At 35.5% G+C, this 21958-nt stretch overlaps 4 protein-coding genes across 9 annotated transcripts in view; 2 read left to right on the top strand and 2 right to left on the bottom strand.

Moving 5' to 3' along the window:
* On the top strand, positions 1-684 carry LOC116134499 (CST complex subunit TEN1-like; the record flags this gene model as incomplete). Its single annotated transcript, XM_031420195.1, has 2 exons — positions 1-186; positions 292-684. Coding segments are annotated over 2 exons (288 nt in total), but the record flags the coding sequence as incomplete, so codon positions are not given.
* The window catches only part of LOC116134464 (receptor-like protein 33), a 56495-nt gene that overhangs the window by 5406 nt on the left and 29131 nt on the right, over positions 1-21958 (bottom strand). The gene's annotated exons all lie outside the window — the stretch shown is intronic.
* Positions 18963-21958, top strand: part of LOC116134465 (CST complex subunit TEN1-like) — a 55908-nt gene continuing 52912 nt past the window's right edge. For 2 of the 6 annotated variants that reach the window (XM_031420156.1, XM_031420152.1), the window contains exons 1-2: positions 18963-19086; positions 19235-19283. The gene's annotated coding sequence lies outside the window, so the exon portion shown is untranslated. The other 4 variants (XM_031420158.1, XM_031420155.1, XM_031420153.1 and 1 more) reach the window with 4 other exon arrangements.
* LOC116134476 (receptor-like protein Cf-9 homolog) lies at positions 19655-20833 on the bottom strand. The gene has a single exon (XM_031420165.1). It carries the CDS (start codon positions 20783-20785, stop codon positions 19655-19657), a length of 1131 nt encoding a protein of 376 aa, XP_031276025.1. The 5' UTR covers positions 20786-20833.

The following is a 21958-nucleotide window of genomic DNA, read 5'->3' as shown; positions in this document are numbered from 1 at the left end:
ATCAAAGATAAATATTTCTTGTTTTCCTCCAGGTTACAAGAGTATTCCGTGGAGACAGCCATAGCCATAATTGCTGATGGAAGTGCCATCTTAAAGATCAACACCCAGCACCTGAGGGACCTTAGTTTTCGAGTTGGGTCCATCTATCAGTTTATTGGTGAACTCCATATTCAGCTTGACAATGAGGTAAGGGATTGTTACTATTGGGTTGAAGGCTTGCACATTGTGTCTAGCTCACTCCCATGTATCATAGTTATGTTAATATGTATCAACTTGCCCTTCTAGTTTCAGGCAATCTTGCGGGCACGGGTAGGTAGGAATGTTGATGGCCTTGACCTGAACCTGTATCATCAGTCTTTGCAGCTACTGAGACACTTTCAAGCGATCACATGAGCGGTACAACAACTTAATGCAGTTATAATATTGAAAAGGCTCACTCACAGGGAAAGGTACCAAAGTAACTTCGTACCTACATGTAGACCTGTTGAAAACGGATGATTTTTTTTTTTTTTTTTAATTCTTTCAGTACTTAACTGTTGGATCTGTACTTCGAATACTTAATTCATGGTTGATATCTATTAAATGTCCATCAAAATATACGCTGTTATAATTTCTGATTTCCTCTGGAGCATAGAAACTGGGTAATCTGTTCATTTATGACAGATTCCCACCTTTAAGATTGAATATCGACAAATCTTGTTAAGAGAGCCTTTCCCCAGATAGTCAATAAGCATCTTTTAGACCATGTGCTTGATGGACTATTCCTATTTGGTTATACACCAGTAATATTGTTCAGTCAGCACCTGTAGTATTTATATATTATACACGGATGCATCCTACTAAACTAATTGTTGTTTTCAACCAATTCTTTCTTGATGATTATATAACCACCGTGATATACATTTGTTAGAAGTTAGCTACCAGGTTGGAATTGTAGTGTCCGGTGTCGACATTTCTCCTGCTTTGATTCTTCTGTTTGATAATTTTGTCATGTTAGAATATGGCCGGCTAGAATGGCATATCTGTATCAGGTTGTTTGCTGTTGCACATGTTTCTGATTCTGCATTATTATTTTAGTTCCATATCTTAAGATCCATATCTTTTAGCTTTGGTTCTGATTCTCTTAAGTGTTTAAATGACAAACCTTTGATCCAAGAATCCAATAGATTAGATTTGGTAATTTTATATAGGATTTTCTCATCTAGGGTCAACAATTAGAGACATTTCCAAAGGATTTGGCAATGATACTGTAAATACGTTTTACACTCTTTTTTATTGTCTTGAATAACTTACTCATACTCATTGATTATGTCCTACCCATGAATAAATAATACATAATTGTATTTTATCAAAGAAATTAGAAGGAATAATATGAAACTTCCGTCTATATAAAGTCATTGTCGATCCATTATAACGCTCTGTTACGTGATTTTATGGTACTTTGACTTGTAGTGCAGTTTTTGATTAGTTTGATTAGTATATCTGGTAGCTGAGGCGTTAAATTCGATCCATTTTTGTTGTTGGTGAGAAAGAAGAAGTAATGAAGAGGTTTATCTTTCTTAGAGTGGTTTCTGATCTTGTTATTATTCAACTTTGATTTCGTGTAACTGTATAAGGTGTTGTGAATTGTATGCGTCAAAAAAACTTGTTTTAGTTGGTTTTATTTTTATCTGGGTAAAATTTGGACTATGAATTTTCGTGCATAATGTGTAAATTCTGAACAATTTTGTTGTTGGGTGGAAAGAGTAATGAAAGAGTTATCTTTATTAGTGGTTTTGATGCTAATGTGTTGTTTTCATGCACTATGTTTGTTTGATTCATTTTGCAAGATTTATTGGAAGTAGTAGAAGTACTAGTACTTTTATTAGGTCCAGTCAGTGCGGTCTGTTTAGATGCTCTGTACAGTGATTTACATAAGGAATTTATCATGGCAAATGGAGAATAACTCAGCTTTAGTAGTTTATACCGTTGTATTTGGTGAAATGCTAGGAGTTTTGGAGTTTAAGCTTTGGTGGTTTGAGTTTTGAATTTGACATGACTGAGAGTTTGGGTAATTTGGGTTATCAAAGGAGGGGAAAAAAGTTAAAACAGTTGTTTCGCTTTGTCTATGATAAGATGTATCTTGGGCTGTTTTTTCTGATTGATACTAATGATATCTCAGGTTAGTTTGTTGTGTGTGGAGTGTAGCTTGCTGGCGCTTTTGAGTGAGTTGGTGGCAGTTTTGATGCATCCTCGGCAATAAAATCTGGGGCGAGGTTACTTACCAGAGTTAAACCCATCGTCTCAATTCTTTGAGGAGGAGCTTCGCTAAGAGTTACTGGGAAGTAAGACTTCTCCCCTTCAAGAATTAGTACCCCTCTATTATAAATAATCTGTTATTTTTACCTGTGCTCTTTTGTTTCAATATTACGTTTTGAATAACACTAGCAGACTGACTAAGTTCTCCTAACCCAAGGGTTGGACATTGGTGTAAAAGCCCTTGGTTCAACTGATAAGTCAAGGGTGCAAATCCCTTGAAGGTGCCTGATGGGATGTTTATAGTGTCCAAATTTCTAACTATTAAGGTTGTTGAGTTCTGTTAGAAACCCAGATAAGAACTTGGTGGACATGCAGGGAAAGGTTGAGGGATTTCTATGTATCAGGAAAAAAAAATGAATAAGATCCTCTTATAGTTCTAGATTGCTCATTAGGATTCCTGGTTTGTTGTGATTTTAGAGTTCTATTAGTATTTTTACATTTATTTTTCTGTTTTGGATTTGAGTTGTGGTAATGTAATTGAGCTAAAAAGCAAGTTGCACTGGACCAGTTGATGATGGAGCAAGTGTAGTGTGGTCATGTTTTGGGGATGAAATGAGGTGTGATAAGGGTGGAGATAGTTGGTGGTATCAGTCTGGTGATAATAACAGCAATAGTGTAGTAGGGTTGATGTTTAAAGACGGGCATACAAGGGCCTTCTGGTGGAAAGTTGTGATTTGGCACCGAGTAAGAATTTATGTCAGTCAAATATCAGAAATTTTGATTGTTTATCTCTGTCGCATTATGAAGACGGTGCAAACACCGGTACATTTCAGAGTGCTGATGCCCGATGTTTGTGTTCTGGATAATTATTTCTTGATCACATTAGTTGTTTTGGACGTTAACATGTCAAAGCAACTTGTTGAAATGCAATTTTCTCTAGTATTAGTAACTTTTAATCTGATGTCACAAACGCCATTTTATACAACAACTTCCTTTATTCAGAATTCTTTATTCGGTCCTGTAATGATTTAGACTACTCTCATGGTAATCCTTGCAGTTGTACCAGACATTGAATCAGAGGTTTGCAATTTCAAGGTATGAGATGTTCGAACTAGTTTTTCAGTTATTGCAACATGGATGCCAACAAAACCATTTATTTTCCAATCAAGTTTCCTTTTGCACAGGGAACCGTCTGCCATCGTGCAACAAATGATTTTATATACCCTTCCTCATCTCATCGTTTCTATATGCATTGAAGATTGCATGAATTAAGACTTAAGTGAGATATATCGTTGAAAAACAAAACCATTAGTAACATGTCAACATGGATGTCAACAAAACCAGTATGATCTTAGCTGGTATACTATAATTATGTGTCACAGCGAGTATTTTTAAAGCATGATAATACTCTCATTCTAAGGGTATATTTGTCGAATTATTATGATTTAATAGCTAAGTGAGATTGATTAACTATTGGAATAGTCAGTACGGTTCTATATAATTATATTGGTTTGCTGATATGCAGACTTGGATGATTGGCCCATGTATGGCTTTTCAAATTGATATTTTATTACTGAATATCTTACACATCAAAGATAAATTTTCTTGTTTCCTCCAGGTTAACAAGAGTATTCCGTGGAGACAGCCCATGCCATAATTGCGAGGAAGTGCCACTTAAGATCAACACCCAGCACCTGAGGGACCTTAGTTTCGATGTTGGTCCATCTATCAGTTTATGGTGAACTCCATTTCAGCTTGACAATGAGGTAAGGGATTGTTACTATTGGGTTGAAGGCTTGCACATTGTCTAGCTCACCCAGTTCATAGTTATGTTAATATGTACAACTTGCCCTTCTGTTTCAGGAATCTTGCGGCACGGGTAGTAGAATGTGATGGCCTGACCTGAACCGGTATCATCAGTCTTTGCAGCTACTGAACACTTCAGCGATCACACTGAGCCAGGTAACACAACTTAATGCAGTATAAATGAAAAGCTCACTCACAGGGAAAGGTGACCAAAGTAACTTCGTACTACATTAGACCTGTTGAAGGATATTTTTTTTTTTTTTTTTTATTTCTTTCAGTACTTACTGTTGGATCTGTACTTCGAATACTAATTCATGGTTGATATCTATTAAATGTCCATCAAAATATACGCTGTTATAATTTCTGATTTCCTCGGGAGCATAGAAACTGGGTAATCTGTTCATTTATGACAGATTCCCACCTTTAGATTGAAATCGACAAATCTTGGTAAGAGAGCCTTTCCCTAAGATAGATAAGTCTTTTAGACCATGTCTTGATGAGACTATTTCCATTTGGTTATACCCGTAATATTGTTCTGTCAGCACCAGTATGTTTGAATCTTTATATACGGATACATCCTCTAAACTATGTTGTTTTTTCGACCTATTCTTTTAGATGATTATATAACCCCCGTTTACATTTGTTAGAAGTTAGCTACCAGTGTGGAATTGTAGGTCCGGTGTCGACATTTCTCCTGCTTTGTCTATTCTTCTGCTTGATAAACCTTGTCATGAGAATACGGCCGGCTAGACGCGCTATTCTCACTTTTTGTTTGTTGCACATGTTTCTGATTCTGCATTATTTTTAGTAGGTTTGGTATTGATGACACAAATCTAAAGATCCATATCTTCTGGTGCTTTGGTTCTATTCTCTTAAGGTTTAGAAGAAAACCTTGATCCAAGAATCAGTGATAAGATTTGGTAATTTTATTAGGATTTCTCCTCTAGCTGTCAACAATTAGAACCATTTTCCGAAAGATTGTTGAAAGAACCTAATTTTCAGCATATTCCTGTAAACACTCTCTTACACCTGAAAAATTCCCCCTAGACTCAACAACCCATAAAAGGGCTTCCAATTAAGGCTTGAAACTAGCCAATGGAATTAGAAACCCTAGACTTCAGTGAAACTTGATTACTTACTGCGCTTCTAGGGTGGGTCTTGAAAGTCAACAAGTCAACACTACCTACTAAGAAAAGAAAAAGAGACTGTCAATGGAATGTGTGGAATTATGTGTCATTATCCAGTGCAAATCTCCACATTGATTGTTGGGGTACTTCGCTGCATTGGTTTAAATTGCGACCGGGTAGTGGTTCCTGCTTGACCATGGTCCTCCCTTTGCACCGACTCATTATATGGTTTATGGCGTGTCGTTTTGAGTGGTTAAGTAAATCCATGTTGTCTTTTTATACGTCTTTAGTAGACGCGTAAATTCATAAATCGATAATATTATTATGATACCGTAAATACTTTACTCGTTTTATATTTTTGAATAACTACTCAGTACGCTTGATTATGTCCACCCAATAAAAGTAAAATAATAATATATAATGTATTTTAATCAAAGAAATTAAAGACATAATATGAAACTTCCGGCTAATCACTAGAAATTCCGAAGCTAGGATAGATCATATAAAGATGCATATATAACGTTTACATTTTAGGTTTAATATTTCACATTTAAGGTGTAGGGGTTTCAGCACTTTTATTATTAAGTTTGGAGTTGTACTTCCTCCTCAGCATTATAGAATGTGGACAATTTTGCCATGTAATATAAATTTCTCCTTGGCAATGTGGGCAATTGCTAATTAGGATATAAAATTAATTTCATAAATTTAGTATTAGTAATGATATTTCAAATCAACTTGGCCTAAAATGTATTTTTTTGAAAAATCTATATTGTGCATTTAAAATTGATTTAATTAAAGTTGATTTTTTAATGTCACACCCAAGGTTTACTAATCCTTACCAATTCAAAATTACTCCACAAATGCATGATCTCAAAAAAAAATTCATGAACTTTAAACCCAAAAAACATGGCAAAATATTTAACCCAAAATAAGATCGTAAATTTTCTGAAATTAGAGATAAAAGATAATCAATATAATATATGATTTTTTTTTTTTTTTTTTTATACCTTCTTTCTCTGGGAATAATCAGTAGGATGATACACGGATTGGCACAGTTTGGTTAAGAGACAAGGAAAATTTGAAATTATCAAGGAACATGAAATTGATACAACATACTACAGCTACATAACACAAACGAGAGCCAGAAATTGGCAATCCTACACACCATCTTCCACACCTACACGTCTCCCACAAGCAAGTTCCTGTAAAATAAGCGGCCAGGCTAAATATGGAGGTACATTATAAAATATTATATATTATTTCAGAAAACATTGATCCAAACATTTGCACAAATTCAAAAGGGTGTAAGTATGAAGATCCTAAATCTGGAGGAAAAAACAATGGATGAATATTTAACCGAACTAACTGCAGAGATCACTTCGCTTAGCTCTTCTATACATCTTCGCAGAGGGTCCATCATCATCTTAGAAAACCATCGTGGTTTTCCTGTTGAGAAAACTATATACCACGTTAAGGCCGAGGGAGTCCGCTGTCCAACCACATAATGACTTTCCAATCGACCCAGTTGGAAGTGTGTTCTTCATCTGGTCTATTGAGGATTCTGGTTGTGGTGTCGTCATCAACACATGTTTTGACAACATAAACCTTACAAAGGCCAAGTTTCCCACTGTACGAGTCATTTTGGAAGGTCTCGAACTGGTTCCCCCCGAGGAATCGGTCCCTCAAGATGATTTTGTGATAAGTTAACGTGGCAAGAAAGTCAAACCTACCAATTCCGATGGAATTGCCCAACAAGCTTGTTTGAAGATAGGTCTAAAAGCTTCAGTGCAGTCCACATTCCTAAAGACAAAGGAATATGACCGTTAGGCTATTTTGAGAGATGGAGGAGTCGAAGTGATGAATTTTTTCCAATTGAGTTTGGAATTTCTCCGTGAAAGATTGTTTGATAAATCAATGGCATCGTTAAAGTAGTAACAATTTTCTCCAATTGATTTCAAAACCTTTAACTACATCGCCACTGAATCTTGAAAAGTCTTCACCCATATAATTCAACTTCCTCTTGGGCTTCATCAAGAGTCGCCATACTTTTTAGATCTCAAACAACCTTGTTGGCAATGACCCCCAAATTGTTGTGTGAAGATCTAAGATTCTCAGCATAGGGAAAGAAAACATTTAAATTTAGAAGAACCCACTCAACCGGAAAAAGCTGTGAGCGGAGAACAGAACCTGCAACTTCGAAGATCTCCAACCAATAGGGGAAACTCATCATTATCTTGTTGTTTCCGAGATCTAATACCTCAAGCGCATGATACAATTTAACCAACTTCGTTGAATCGACCCCTCAAGTCCATTGCCATGTGAAGTTAGAGTCCTAAACTGATTGTCTCGTGCAATATCTCAGAATGCTGCCATGGCAATCTATTTTTTCGTAGATCCAAACCCATGGAGACTACTAATGTTTCCCACCATTTTGGATTTGTACCTACAATTATTTAAAGAAAGATCTAGAATTGGTATGACACTCATATTTGCACAAGCTGAGAGGGTATCCTCCCGTGAGATCGTTGTTTGACAAAGAAAACAAACTCAAGTAAGGTGGGGGATTTGAAGTGTCCCTGAATCAGTTGGAAGGAAGGTCTAGAAATCTTAGAGTTTTCAATGGAAGCGGATCATGCTTGTAAGAAGGTTGTGGAAAAGATTAACTGTACAAAGTTTCCTTTCCTATGTCCCACCCCACTGTGGAAGTTGACCGTGGATTTGTGTCAGAAAGGTCTAGAGACTCCAATTGGTGTGAGCTACGTAAGAAATCTGGAAACTCACTTTATATTTACAAGCCGATAATGTCAAGTACCGAAGTTTGCGAAAGGAAGAGTTATTGGTTGATATGTTACTCAATATAGATTGGTATTGGAAAGATGAAGCCCTTCAGGTTTTTTGACTTGTCTGAAAACAAGTAAAGCTCAATTCCACTGCATATTTAAAGAAAGAGAGAGACTAGTCAAGTTCACAAGTTCAAATATTAACCTGGAATTGACCCCTGCATCTATTATATCTAATAAATATTTTCAAAATTTACTTGAAATTCATCTTATAGTGCCAGATAATGTTATAACTGAGTCCATAACTTAATAAGGTAGAGTGAATGCCAAGATGGTATGGACCCATTGAAAGAGTTACCATAAATTAAATATAAACTAGGAATTCCACGGGACTTACTTGAGACAGGATTGGACCAGCTATTTGATTAGCCCTAACGTTAAAACAGAAAGTTGAGTTAAGCTTGACAAAAACTTTTGGAAATCACCACCGCTGAAATTATTGATCCAAGTTAATGTATGGAGCTGATCAAAATTGGAAAGAAATGAAGGTATTGGACCTGCAAATTATTAGCTGAGAGGCTTCAATAATTGAGTTTGTAAGTTTCCAAGTGAAATAGGACTGACCCATTGAGACTGCAACTAGAGAATCCAAATGTGTCAAGTGAAGGAGATTTGCCGATGGAATTAGGTAATCTCCAGCAAAGTCATGTAAGAGACATCCAAACTGAGGGGGCTATCTCCAGTTAACCTTTGGCAAAAACCTGTCAAGTTGTAATTATATGCTAATTCAGGATTTTTAGTTGGGTAGGAGAAAGGTTCTCTGGAAACTTCCCTGGCACTCAATTCGAGAGACCTCAAAGAGACAGAGAAGAAGATAGATTCATGAAGGAACTTGGTACACATAGACATGTTTACAGAACAAGAGAAGTTCTGTTAATCGGTTCCAAATTTTGAACTAACCCCTTTACAGTAGCTGTTTCAAGGGAATTTTTAGAAAGATCAAGCTTGACCAATTTAGATAATGTGTGATTTCAGATGGAATTTGACCAGAAAAGTTTGAGTGGGAAAGGTTAAGTGTTGTCAAACAGTGAATCGATTAAAATCAGGAGGAATTTGAGGAGATGAGAATCATTGTAAGCTAAGTTCAGCTTTGCAATGATTGAGAAGAAAAAGGCTACTATTGGAAGGATTTCCTTGAACCAGCCACAACTAAGATCGAGACCAATCACATGACCTGTTAAAGAATCACAAGTGACACCACCAAGAGCAGCAATCTTCAATCTTCTTTCAAGACATTGTTTTAGGATAAGAAGACACCTTCCATCACAATATGAGAACAAAGAGATGCTAGTTAAGCATAATCACACAATGAAAGGCGAACGATTGACAAGGAAAAGTTGCTTAAATTGGAGGGTGCAGAACTCTGGTCATGAGAGCAGAGTGTTGCAGAACTTGAAAGCCACAATATAAACACTGAATGTATAAATTTGATAAACCCAATAGACACACCACTTTTTTCCCGATGATGAAATTACAGACATATAAGGTTATAAAAGAAAGAAAGAGAGGGTCATTAATATTGTCTTCTTTTTCATGAATCAGTTCTGTGGTGGAGACTAATATGTGAAAACGTGAAACTAACAGGGACTGGAGTATTTCGCGGAACTCTTGGTCTGATTGGGACAGTTTCTTCTTTTTCATGAATCAGTTCTGTGAGGAGATGACTAAATTACGCGGATTGCTAGCCCTGAATGGGAAGTTGCCTTCTTTATTCATGAAGTCGTACTTTGGGAAAAGCTTGCGTCACAACTCCTCCAGTATCGCAAAAAAACAAAAATAATAAACCAAGAAACGATTACTTCTAGGTATGGTCTTGAAAGTCAAACAAGTCAACCTATCCATGGAAAAAGAAAAAGAAACTTGTCAATGGAATGTGTGGAATTAGTGTCATTATACCAGTGCACCGTCCAACGTGTGATTGTTGCGGGATACGTGTCAGAGGCTTATTGGTTTAAATTCGGCTGGGACGGGAGTTGGTGACCATGTCCCTTGCATTTGCACCGACTTCTTGTGCTTTTAATGGCGTGTCGATTTTGTATTGCTTGTTGAGTGGTTAAGTACCACACTTCTTTTATAATTGTGCACGTCTACGATACTTTTTATTGGAACTTATTTTCTCATTTATATATCTATCGTCATATCATATATACATCTATATTATATGTATCATAATACGCTTTACAACTCTTTTAATTGTTTGAATAACTTACTCAACTAGTTGATTTGTCCTACCCAAAAAAATAGAATAAATAATTTATTATTTTTATTAGAAATTAGAAGAATATATGAAACTTACGTCTAATCACTTAGAAATTCCAAAGCTAGATAGAGTCGTATAAGATGCATAGTTATAAGCTTTTATTTTTTTTAAGTTTCAATTTTCACTGTTATAAGTTTTACAGTAGTTAACTTTATCTACCTCCAAATTCCAACAGTGATCTGAATTGTCAAATCATTTATATGACAACCACCTGTATAATGGTTTAAAAAAGTTCACATTATAATTTTTTTCGTGTTTTTACTCTTTCGTTCTTAAGTTGGAGGTTGTACTTACCTTCAGTATTATAGGATAAAAATAACAATGAATATCTAGACGAATTGAGGTTGATAGAAGTACAATTAATGTTGTATTCTTGATTTTACAATAAAAAATTTATCATTGAGCCTTGACCATACGTAAGACATATGACATTCATCATACTTTAGCAACTATTTAAAGTCTTGGTGAAGCACTAAGGACTCTGTCAATAAAACATTAATTTATGTTAGTCTTGGTCAACCACTAAGGACGACTTAATCAATACAGTGTAGTTGAATTATACTTTATCTAATTTGATATTATTATGTTCTACTTACGGTGTGATTAGTCTTCGACAAGAAAGAAAAATACCTAATGTTTCCATAAACTTCAAAAATCTGTATTGTTTCTTTATATCATGTGTTAGTGTGTATCAGGTCTTGGTCTAACAACTATAAACATATATAAATTATAACAGTAATTTCACTCGCACATTGTAATTGATATAAAGTTTGACATGGACTTAACGAGGTTAATTAAAGTATTGATCACTTTTGTGGATTCATATCATGCTCCTAAATTATAATATAAAATGAAGCCCATCATCAGAGCAAATCATATATTAGATATAGTGCCAAATTAACTTATAAAAATGGTTATTAATAGATAAAAAAATTGATATATTATTTTTAATTCCAAACTAACTTTTTTTTTTTTTGGCTGCTGTCTATAAGATAGAGAGTTATTTAATGAAAACTAGTATTACTCAAATATAAAAGAATCTAAGCTATTTTCTCACGAAGTTGCACAGTTTGATCAAAGTTATAATTTTAAACTGCATGACATACTGTATGGGCAAAATCCGCATTGGACCCTTACCAAACCCAATCACATATGGCTCTACTTTAGAGTCCAGCACTAGACAACCCAATGCATAGGTCCAACTCCGATTGGTATTGTACAAGGCCCATCCCTTGAGGTCCTTTCTACAATTGGACGCTCCAAAAAATGGGTCCCATCTATGAGTGGGCTACTCAAATGGTCGGCCACACTCACTTCTCACCTCCAAGTCTCATGAGGATTCTAGCACCCCAAGGACTTCGAGTCCTATAGGACTTCTAACATCCTGAGGTTCGAAGTCTTATACAAATTCTAACTCTTTGGTACTTTTATTTCATAGGAACTAGTGCTCCTAACTTCATCGGGACTCAAACCCATTAGCTCCCTATACATGCAAGGCTAATCCTCTCAGAAGGATCGCCTGACAATTCTCCCTCTAGTTCTCTTGTTCTTACTCTTCCAAGAATGGTCATTTCCTAAACGCAGAGTCGTATCGCCCACTTTACGCCCATATCGAGCCTTAGCTCCATCAATCACGGTAAACTCTATCGTCGTTATTTGTCGTACTAAATACCTGGCATAACTATGCTAACTTGAGCATTGGGGTGCCATGGCCAATACATGGTCGCGTCAACTTCACACATTCATTTTTTTTGTGGCTCTACCTCACTGGATCAATCCTCACAAGCATCCACGATAGATTGATCATCGACACATACCTTAGCTATGGGAAATTTCAACACTCGTCTTAAGTTTTTTAAACCTTTTTCAAATAAACCTAATTTTGAGTTTAAACGAATGACTACGACTTCATATTTGTATTATAACTATAATGTGATTGAATATTATTAGTAGCATTAGACATGGATAAACTAGGCCCACAATTATTTGTGAGTGGTACGTACGTGTATATAATTGTGACATGCTTACAAGCTAGGCCGAGCATAATTAAATCCATAATCGATGCTCCTCGCACACTATGGGTCACACCTTGGCATCTTCCATTCAGCTGAAGTCTTTATCTCGATGACAAGGGTTATAATTAGGGGCGTAGCTAGGATTTCTAGTCAGTGAGGTCAAAATATCTGTATTAATAAATTTAACAAAAATGTATATTGAAATAATAAGCATAAAAAATATCTAAAATTTTATTTCAAAAGTTATACATACTAAATTACAATTCTATATTAAACCAATCCCAATTTCAACCAAAATTTACAAACTCATTAAAACAACATCTATTAACCATTGTCTCAACTAAACATATTAAATCAAAACTTACATTAAAATCTAGAAAAATTTCATCTTTCAATTTCAAACCATTTATTAAACTCAACAAAAAAACAAATATATATCCAAAATTAACTAAAGCACCCATTCATCTACAAATATTTCCTACATACATAAAATAATAAAAACAACCGAGGGGAAACATAACTCATGATCTTTCATCATTAAAAAAAATAGAAGAATAAATTACTTCCGGATAGGTATGATGAAATACTAAATAAATAATTCTTCTTACTTTCTCATTACCTCAACATCTTTTATCTTCTTTTGGCGTGTTTCTTTATGCAAAGGTACAATGTTTACCTCATATATATGGATAAACGCTTTTTCTTTATGTTTTATGGATTATATATTCCTTGGATTTTATATTTACCAAACATTATGATGCGCAGCAGGAAGTGAAGCTATATCTTTGATAACAAAAACTTGTATAATGAAAAAAATATCATCCAAATCCACATAATAGGAAAGCTTAAATTGTTTATAGAGAATTACAGATTCGATGGGACAAATTCTCACTAAACTCTTAGAATATTCGAATAAGAAATCTTCTGTCACCATTATTAGACTTCTTGGGTCCAATTAGCCATAGCACCAACTGGAACAGTGTATCCTGTGAGGTTATTTCTTGCACCTCTTCTCACAGTTTGAAAGGCACCGATGTCCTCTTTCTTGTGGAATCCAACTTCACTGCTCACCGATAGGATTGCACCCACCCATAGGACTTTTGCGGTAACCATCTTCATTAATTATCTTTAGGCTATGTGTCATGAGATTTTTGTTAACTTGTTCTATTGGGAATTATTTATTGTATTACATTGGCCACGAGGTTGTTTACTTCTCTCGACTTTCGTTCTATGGTTAGCCTATAAGAGACAATTTTGTTGTATTGGTTTATAATGTTTGGGGAAGTTTTCCGTTTTGTGGTCAGTTCGTTAAAAAATGTCGTTATATCAGCCTTAACAATAATGTGAAAATGTTGAACAAATTCCTTAAAGACTTTGGTTTTAGGAGTTAAATTTCTGATAAAATGTATTAATGAAAAGTGATATTATTTCATATTAATGAGATGTATTCAACTTAAAAAATTCAACTTAAATTCTCCTATTTTGGTTAGCTAACATTAAACGTGTGAAAAACATAATATAGATGACTGAACCTACACAACAACAAGTGTACGAAAAACACCAGTGGAATTGTATCAGATTTGGATACGGAGTGGATAAAACAACCACAAAAGTTTCAATATTCTTTCATAATCTAAAAAAAAAACTACCTTCTGACTTCTGTTACGGCTGAAACAACTTTTAATAGTTTCTCAAAAAAAAAAAAAAAAAAAACCCATCCGAAAAGTCAAGGAAAAGCTAAATTAACATTTCACAGAAATTCTAAAAAGCAGCAAACTTGCAACACACACCCTAAAAATAATAATAGCGCCCAAAACATCTAACCGACTCCAAGGCTAAAATGACAAAACTTGTATTAATAAGCGAGAACCATAAACCTATATAGCCAGTTATTCTTTCGTCCCGCACCTCTCGTAACCTAAAATCTCAATTAAATAATAAAGCGATGCGTTGAGCACGAGCGAGAGGACGGAGGTCCACCGGAACCGCACGAGTGGCGGTGGACCGGGATGAGGGACGCCGGAGGAGAGAAGACAACATGGTGAGATCCAAGAAAGCTTGCAGAAGAAGCACGAGAAGCCTTCCAGAAATCATGCTTCTGCTGTCGAGAAGAAGGTCATTCGTAATTAGCCTTTAATCGAATTAGAACTCTTTTGATTCACTGTATGTAGTGTTTTTATGACTTATGAACTTATTTTGATCACAACTAGAGCTTATCCTTCTGCTACAGAAGATGGATCAGTTTCATAACTACGCATTGCAATCAAGCTTTATTGATTAGAGCTCGTTTGTTCACTTTTTTTCAATGTTTTATGAAGTTTTTTTTAACTGAACTAGAGCTTATTTTTATTTGATTATATTTATGATTGATTTGACTTTTGAGATTAAGTATGATTTTTTGCTTTAATGAATTTGAGCTCATCTTTATGGGGTTATGTGGTTTATTTTGATTTCTTTGATTTCCTATGAAGGGTTGATTCTAGTTTAGGTTTGAAGTGCTTGGAACGTTCAAGGTTGTTGATGATGTTCTCATGTAGTAATTGAATGCATGATTACAGTTGGGAACATCTACCAGCTATGGTAGCTGGTGTTTGACAGATGATGGTATCTACAGCTTGCAACAACTCGTTCCGGAAATTGTTGTCAATTGGTGAGATTCGTTGCTTCTTGTAATGCACAATTTGATTCGCTGATTCTTCATTGCATATTTTTATGACAACTGAACTTGTATTTCTCCGTTTTTTGCCAGAACGCAGCCCTCCTATGGGTAGAGTGTATACACAGCTGCGTGTTGTTCCTACATTTGTTGAGTTTTTTTTATGAGGGAAACTTTCCACAACTCCCGGTTAGTTAGAGAACTTATATTTTTTTTGGGTATATCGTATTCTAACTGAGGAGGATTTGTATATTTAGTGTGGTAGCTGAGCAGAAATTCTGACCCATTTTGTTGGTTTGGTGAAAAGAAGAAGTAATGAAGAGGTTTATCTTTATAGAGTGTTTTCTAATGCCTTGTTAGTATTCACCTTTGATTTCGTGTAACTGTATAAGGTGTTTGATAATGCTTCAAAGAACTTGTTTAGAGTTTGGTTTTATTTTTTATCTGGGTAATTTGGAACTATGAATTTTTCGGCATTAAGTGTTAATTCTGAACAATTTTGTTGGTTGGTGGAAAGAAGTAATAAGAGGGTTTATCTTTATTAAGTGGTTTCTGATGCCTAATGTGTTGTTATTCATTTTTCTAGTTTTTTATGTGGAAGCATAGATTACTAGTACTTTTATTAGGTCCAGTCAGTGCGTGCTGTTTAGATGCCTGTACGGTGATTAATTATAATTAAAGGAATATTTCAATGGCGAATAAAGGAAAACTATCAGCTTTACAGATTTAGTAAGCCACTTGTAGTTGGCTGTAATAGCTCGACTCGAGCTTCTCTTTTGAGTTTAAGCTTTGGCGGGTTTTGTCATTTTGGGACTCCTTGGACAGTGAAGTGCGTGTGGATTGTGGTGGCTTCGATAACTGGCGTTCGCACACAGGTAGGGAAAACTATGTTAAAATACTTGTTTCCTTTGTTTATGATGAAGATTGTATCTTGGCTGTTTTTTCTGATTGATAATAATGATATCTCAGGTTATTCTAGTTGTGTGTGGGCCTGTGAGTTAGCTTTGCATTGGCTGCTTTTTGGTTTTTATTGCTTACTTTTGTAGGAGTTGCGTGGCAGTTTGATGGCATCCCTGCGCAATAAATCTGGAGCTTGGTTACTTTTACCACAGTTAACCCCTCTTCATCATTATTTTTGAGAATGAGCCTTTGCTAAGAGTTACTGGGAGTAAGACTTCCGTCCCCTTCAAAGATTATACCCTCTATTATAAATTATTCTGTTTTTTCTACCTGTGCAATCTTTGATGTTTCATGAATTTGTCTGGATAACCTAGCAAGTGACTGGACAAGTACCTTCCTAACACCAAGTGGTTGACCTTGTGTAAAAGCCTGATAAGTCAAGGGCTGAATCCCCCGAAGTGTACCGTGATTGGGATGTCAGTTAATACATACATTGTCTACCAGGTAAGTTCCTGCCCAACGCGCGTGTAGATTTGCAGTCTGGTTGAAACCCAGATAATGACTTGGTGGACATGTAGCAAAGATTGATGGATTTTCCTATGTATCAGAACAAAAAATGAGTTAGATGCCTCTTTAGTAGTTCTAGCAGTTCTGATTAGGATTCTGATGTGAGTCTGTTGGTATAGTTTTTACGGATCTTTCCATTATCATACTTTTTCAAGTAGTCTCGAGTTTTTGGAGTTTGGAGATTGTTTGTACCTATGCGTAATTGAGCTAAAAATGCAAGTGTGTCACTGTGAACGCGTGAGATGATGACGGTAGCAAAGGTAAGTGTGGTCATGTTGTTCTGGCGGGAATTGATTTGAACAGTTGCTGTGTCATTGGGCTGGGAGATGAGTTTGCGTGTATTGTGTCTTCGATGTGATAAACTCTACTATGTCCAGTCACAAGCATAGGATTTGATTGTTTAACAAAAACGGGCATGCAAAGGGAGTCTTCTTGGGAAAAGTTTGTTGTTTGGCACCAGTAAGAATTATGTCATCAGATATCGAAATTTGATTGTTTATCTCTGTCCGGATGGACTGAATAGCGGGCAACACCTGGTACATTTTCAGAGTGCTGATCGTTCCTGAATGTTTGTGTTCTGGATAATAAGTTTCTGGATGTCACATTATTGTTTTGATGTTCCACATGTCAAAGCCATTTGTTGAATGCAATTTTCATCTAGAATTAGAACTTTTTAATCTGGATGTTCAACAAAGCCATTATATCCCAATCCGAACTCCTTTGACCAGAGAAAATATCTTTATTTGGTTCCTGTTAAATGAGTATTAATTAACTCTCTCGATGGTAATCCTTTTCAGGTTGTACATGACTTCAGATTTAAGCAAGATTAGTTGGGAACGGTAGTTTTAACAGTTCATTGTTCAACATGGAAGCAACAAAACATTATTTTCCGTTCAGTTTCCTTTTGACCAGGGAACTGTCCCTCCATTGGTGCCACCAAAGTATTCACTAACCCTTTCTCCTCTATGTAATCGTTTCTATTCAAAGCAAGATTATGTGATAAGATGCATGATTAAGACTTAAGTGAGCTATTCTGTTTAAAGACAAGAGTTCTCTAGATATTATGAACATGTCACATGGATGTGTCGCACAACCATAAGATCCCACTCAGGTTTCAAAAGAACTTTTCAGCAGGTAAATGTCTTCAGTTCGTGTGCCAACAACATGATATATATACCATTTTCTAAAGGTGAAATCTTTTCTATTATGGATATGTTATATAGCTAATGAGATGTTGATTAATTATTGGAATAGTTCACGTTTCTAAAAGTTATATCGGTTTTTTGCTGCGATCAGAGCTATTGGAAATTGGGCCCATTTATTATGATTGCTTTTTTTCCATTTAATTAAGTTTTTTAGTTACTGGAATATCTTAACTAACCACAAATTGAATTTAAAAAAAAAAAATTACTTCTTATAAGTATCAATAATCATGACTTATGGCCCTGTCTCAGACATCAGAATCACTGTGTTGTGATAGCATGCCTAGAGCCACACCTGCCTGCAATGTCAAAATCAAAACATGAATGAGAATACCAGTAGGTAGTTAGTGAAAACTGAACCAAAACATTAATGAAGTAAATAAGAATGGTAGTGAAAACAGGAACAGAGCACTACCTCAAAGGCTTCACGATGTGGCATAGAGAGGCTTCGATTACGCAGACGGTTTAAAGTTGTCACTAACAAGTTTTCTTGCTCTGCAGCCTATTCGGATGTTTGAACCTCCATGTTCATTGCTCTCTTCAAGTCCTTGAGAATCTCATGGATCTCTTCCGGAGTTAGCTGGGTTGCCATTTTCGAGTGGTTTTCTGTTCAACAAAGGCTTCTAGTGAATTTGTGTCATTCATGACTTTTTTCTCTCTTCTATATTTTTAAATTAATTGCGATGGATAATTATTAAATATAATTAGTGAATTTGTGTCATTCATGACTTTTTTCTCTCTTCTATATCTTTAAATTAATTGCGATGGATAATTATTAAATATAATGCATGGTCTTATAGTATCACGTCAATCATACCTGTATGATACCATAGACTTTCTCTCGCGATTTATGTTAAATGATAGGGAATTTACAGTCCATTTGAGGAGAAAAACAAATGCCCATCGAGCTTGAAAATCTTAGGCCCATTTAGAGCCCATTTGATAATGAGAAGAAAGAACTGATTTGACATGAAAATCTTCGGCCCATTTGGTGATGAGAAAAAGAAGAACCCAATTGACATGAAAGTCTTAGGCCCATTTGGAGCCCGTTTGATGATGAGAACAAGAAGAACCCAATTGACATGAAAATCTTAGGCCCATTAAGGGCCCATTTGAAGATGAGAAAGAGAAGAAGATAGTGACAGATGTGAGCAGAAATGGAGAGCAGCCAAAAATCATAGTTAGTAAATATGAGCACGGTAAAAAAATAGTATGGGAATTTTACGGGAATGATACGGCAAACAGTGAAAAATATGTTTATAAAAATTTGGCCTTAAAATTTGGATACGGAAAAAATACAGTATGGGTATATATGGATTTAATACGGTATATTGTCAACATTCGACCCTCCACGTGCCTTCGCTCCCAAGCTTCTTTAACGTACCCTGTCACTTTTATTTCACCCAAGAGAAGATGTTCCTGGAATGAAAGATCGCTTTTTCTTCTTTCTCATTAAGAGAATGCATAAATCTTTGGTAAGATGTGTTTAAATTTTGGTGGTTGATTTTGTTTCGATTTTTCTTCCAAAAATTTTGCTTTTATAACTGTCGTTTAAGTTATTTTATATCACAAGAAGAGATTGTGATCTTTGACTTTAATGGGGTTCTTGTTGCCGTTATGAAGTTTTCAGGTAGAGTTGAATTGAAAGCAAAAGCAAGTTCTAGACTCCCTGGTAATCTGATTTATTGTAAATNAGCTTCTAATGTTGGAAGAATATTTAAATCAATTTCTCCAAGTACAACTCTACTATTACATTGTTCGGCCATGGTGACTGATTGAATAGAATCAAAGAGAACAAAAACAACTGAGGGACGAAAAAAAATTAAAGAACCGGAGCAGCTTAAAAGAAAAGAAACAGATGAAGTTGGTGGGACTGTGGGAGAGACAAATGAATAAGACAAAATGATTAAAAAGGTTATTTAAATAGGCGGGAATATTTCCCACTTTCAAAGTATCTCCCACCCTGCAAAATCAGGGAAAAAAATAGTGGGAGAGAGAATTTTACTTTTTTATTAAAATTTGTGCCCACACCCAAAACGTCACTTAAAAGAAAACGGAGGGAGTATTATCTAAATAAATAAATTTCAAAGATTTACTTTGAAATTCATCTATAGTGCCAGTTAATTGGTTATAAGTGAGGTCTACATACTGTAATAAAGGTAGAGTGAATAGCCAAGATGGTAGGGACCCATTGAAAGAGTTATTATATAAACTAATATAAACTAGAATTCCACGGGGACTTACGTGAGAAGGGATTGGACCAGCTAGTTGATTAGACCGTAAGCTTAAAACAGAAAGTTGAGTTAAGTTGACAAAAAATTCTGGAAATCCACCGATGAAGTTATTGCCTCCAAGATCTAATGTATGAAGCTGATCAAAATTGGAAAGAAATGAAGGAATTTGACCTGCAAAATTATTAACTGAGAGCCTCAAATAATTGAGTTTTGTAAGGTTTCCAAGTGAAATAGGAACTGACCCATTAAGACTGCAACCAGAGAAATCCAAATGCGTCAAGTGCACGAGATTGCCGATGGAATTAGGTAATTCTCCAGGCAAAGTCATTTCAGAGACATCCAAATACCTGAGAGGGCTACTCCAGTTAACCTTTGGCAAAATACCTGTCAAGTTGTAATTATATGCTAAATTCAGGATTTTTAAGTTGGGTAGGAGAAAGATGTTATCTGGAAAGTTCCCTTGCAATTTACAATACAAGAGACTCAAAGAAGACAGAGAAGAAGATAGATTCATGAAGGAACTTGGTACAACAGTAGACATATTTACACGATCAAGAAGAAGTTCCGTTAAATCGGTCAAATTTTGAACTAACCCCTTTACAGTAGCTGTTTCAAGGGAATTTTTAGAAAGATCAAGCTTGACCAATTTAGATAAGTGGGTGATTTCAGATGGAATTTGACCAGAAAAGTTTGAGTGGGAAAGGTTAAGGTGTGTCAAACTAGTGAATCGATTAAAATCAGGAGGAATTTGAGAGAGATTGAAATCATTGTAAGCTAAGTTCAGCTTTTGCAAATGATTGAGAAGAAAAAGGCTACTATTGGAAGGGATATTTCCTTGAAGCCAGCCACAACTAAGATCGAGACCAATCACATGACCTGTTAAAGAATCACAAGTGACACCATCCCAAGAGCAGCAATCTTCATCCTCTTTCCAAGACATTGTTTTAGGATAAGAAGGACACCTTCCATCACAATATGGTGGAGTATCAATGATATAACTATTAAATGCAAAAAAAACTGAATAGTCTGCAAAATAATCACAATCAAAGGACGAACGATTGACAAAGGAAAAGAGTTGCTTAAATTGGAGGAGTGCAGAACTCTGGTCATGAGAGCAGAGTGTTGCAGAACTTTGAGAGCACAAATATAACAACTGAATGTATAAAATTTGATAAACCCAGAATAGACAACCCATTTTTTTCCGAATGATGAAATCACAAGGACATACAAGGTTATAAATAGAAAAAAAAAAAAAAAGAAGGGTCAACTAATATTATCTTCTTTTTTCATGAATCAATTCTGTGGTGGGAACTAATCTGTGAAATGTAGAAACCAACATGGACCGGACTAATTACACGGAATCTGCTAGGCCTGAATGTGAAGTTGCCGTCTTTTTCATGAATCAGTTCTGTGGTGGGGACTAATCTGTGAAACGTGGAAACCAACATGGACTGGAGTTATTACGCGGAATCTGCTAGGCCTGAATGGGAAGTTGTCTTCTTTTTCATGAATCAGTTCTGGGGTGGGGATGACTGGAGTAATTACGCGGAATCTGCAAAGGCCTGAATGGGAAGTTGCCGTCTTTTTCATGAAAGCGGGCCGTACTTTTGGGGAAAGCTTGCGTCACAACTCTTATGTTGATATGAAATTTCCCAGAAAAACACACTCAGTACTTCTGGTCCAACCATCTTCAATATCACAAAAAAACACTCAATCATCTTATCTTTGCGAAAATTTATTTATATTAATATGTTAATGTTCTCCCTTGATTCAAGGGGTGGTTGTAATCATAAATTGGAATTTATTTGAATGATTTTCAGTTGAGAGTTTTGAATACGACTATTTACTTTTATACGTTTTATTTTTTATTTTTTTGCATGTATAGTAGTTTGATTGTTTATGAAGCTTTGATCTAGGATCTAATTAAGTGATTATTTCATTTCTTTTTAGACCTTAGGTTAGTGAACATATTAAGTCCTTAAACCTTTTATTATTATTATTATTATTATTTTGATAATAATAAGTAATGATAATCCATGTCATGGCCATAAATCAACAAAGTTAAGGCCGTGATCATTTCTCACGTTTCAATCAGCTTACGTAGTAAACACGG

This window comes from Pistacia vera, unplaced genomic scaffold (genome assembly GCF_008641045.1).
Source record: "Pistacia vera cultivar Batoury unplaced genomic scaffold, PisVer_v2 Contig289, whole genome shotgun sequence".
In the NCBI taxonomy this organism is placed as follows: domain Eukaryota; kingdom Viridiplantae; phylum Streptophyta; class Magnoliopsida; order Sapindales; family Anacardiaceae; genus Pistacia; species Pistacia vera.
The sequence above is the reverse complement of the archived record's forward strand: the minus strand, read 5'-3'. Positions and strand labels throughout refer to the sequence as shown.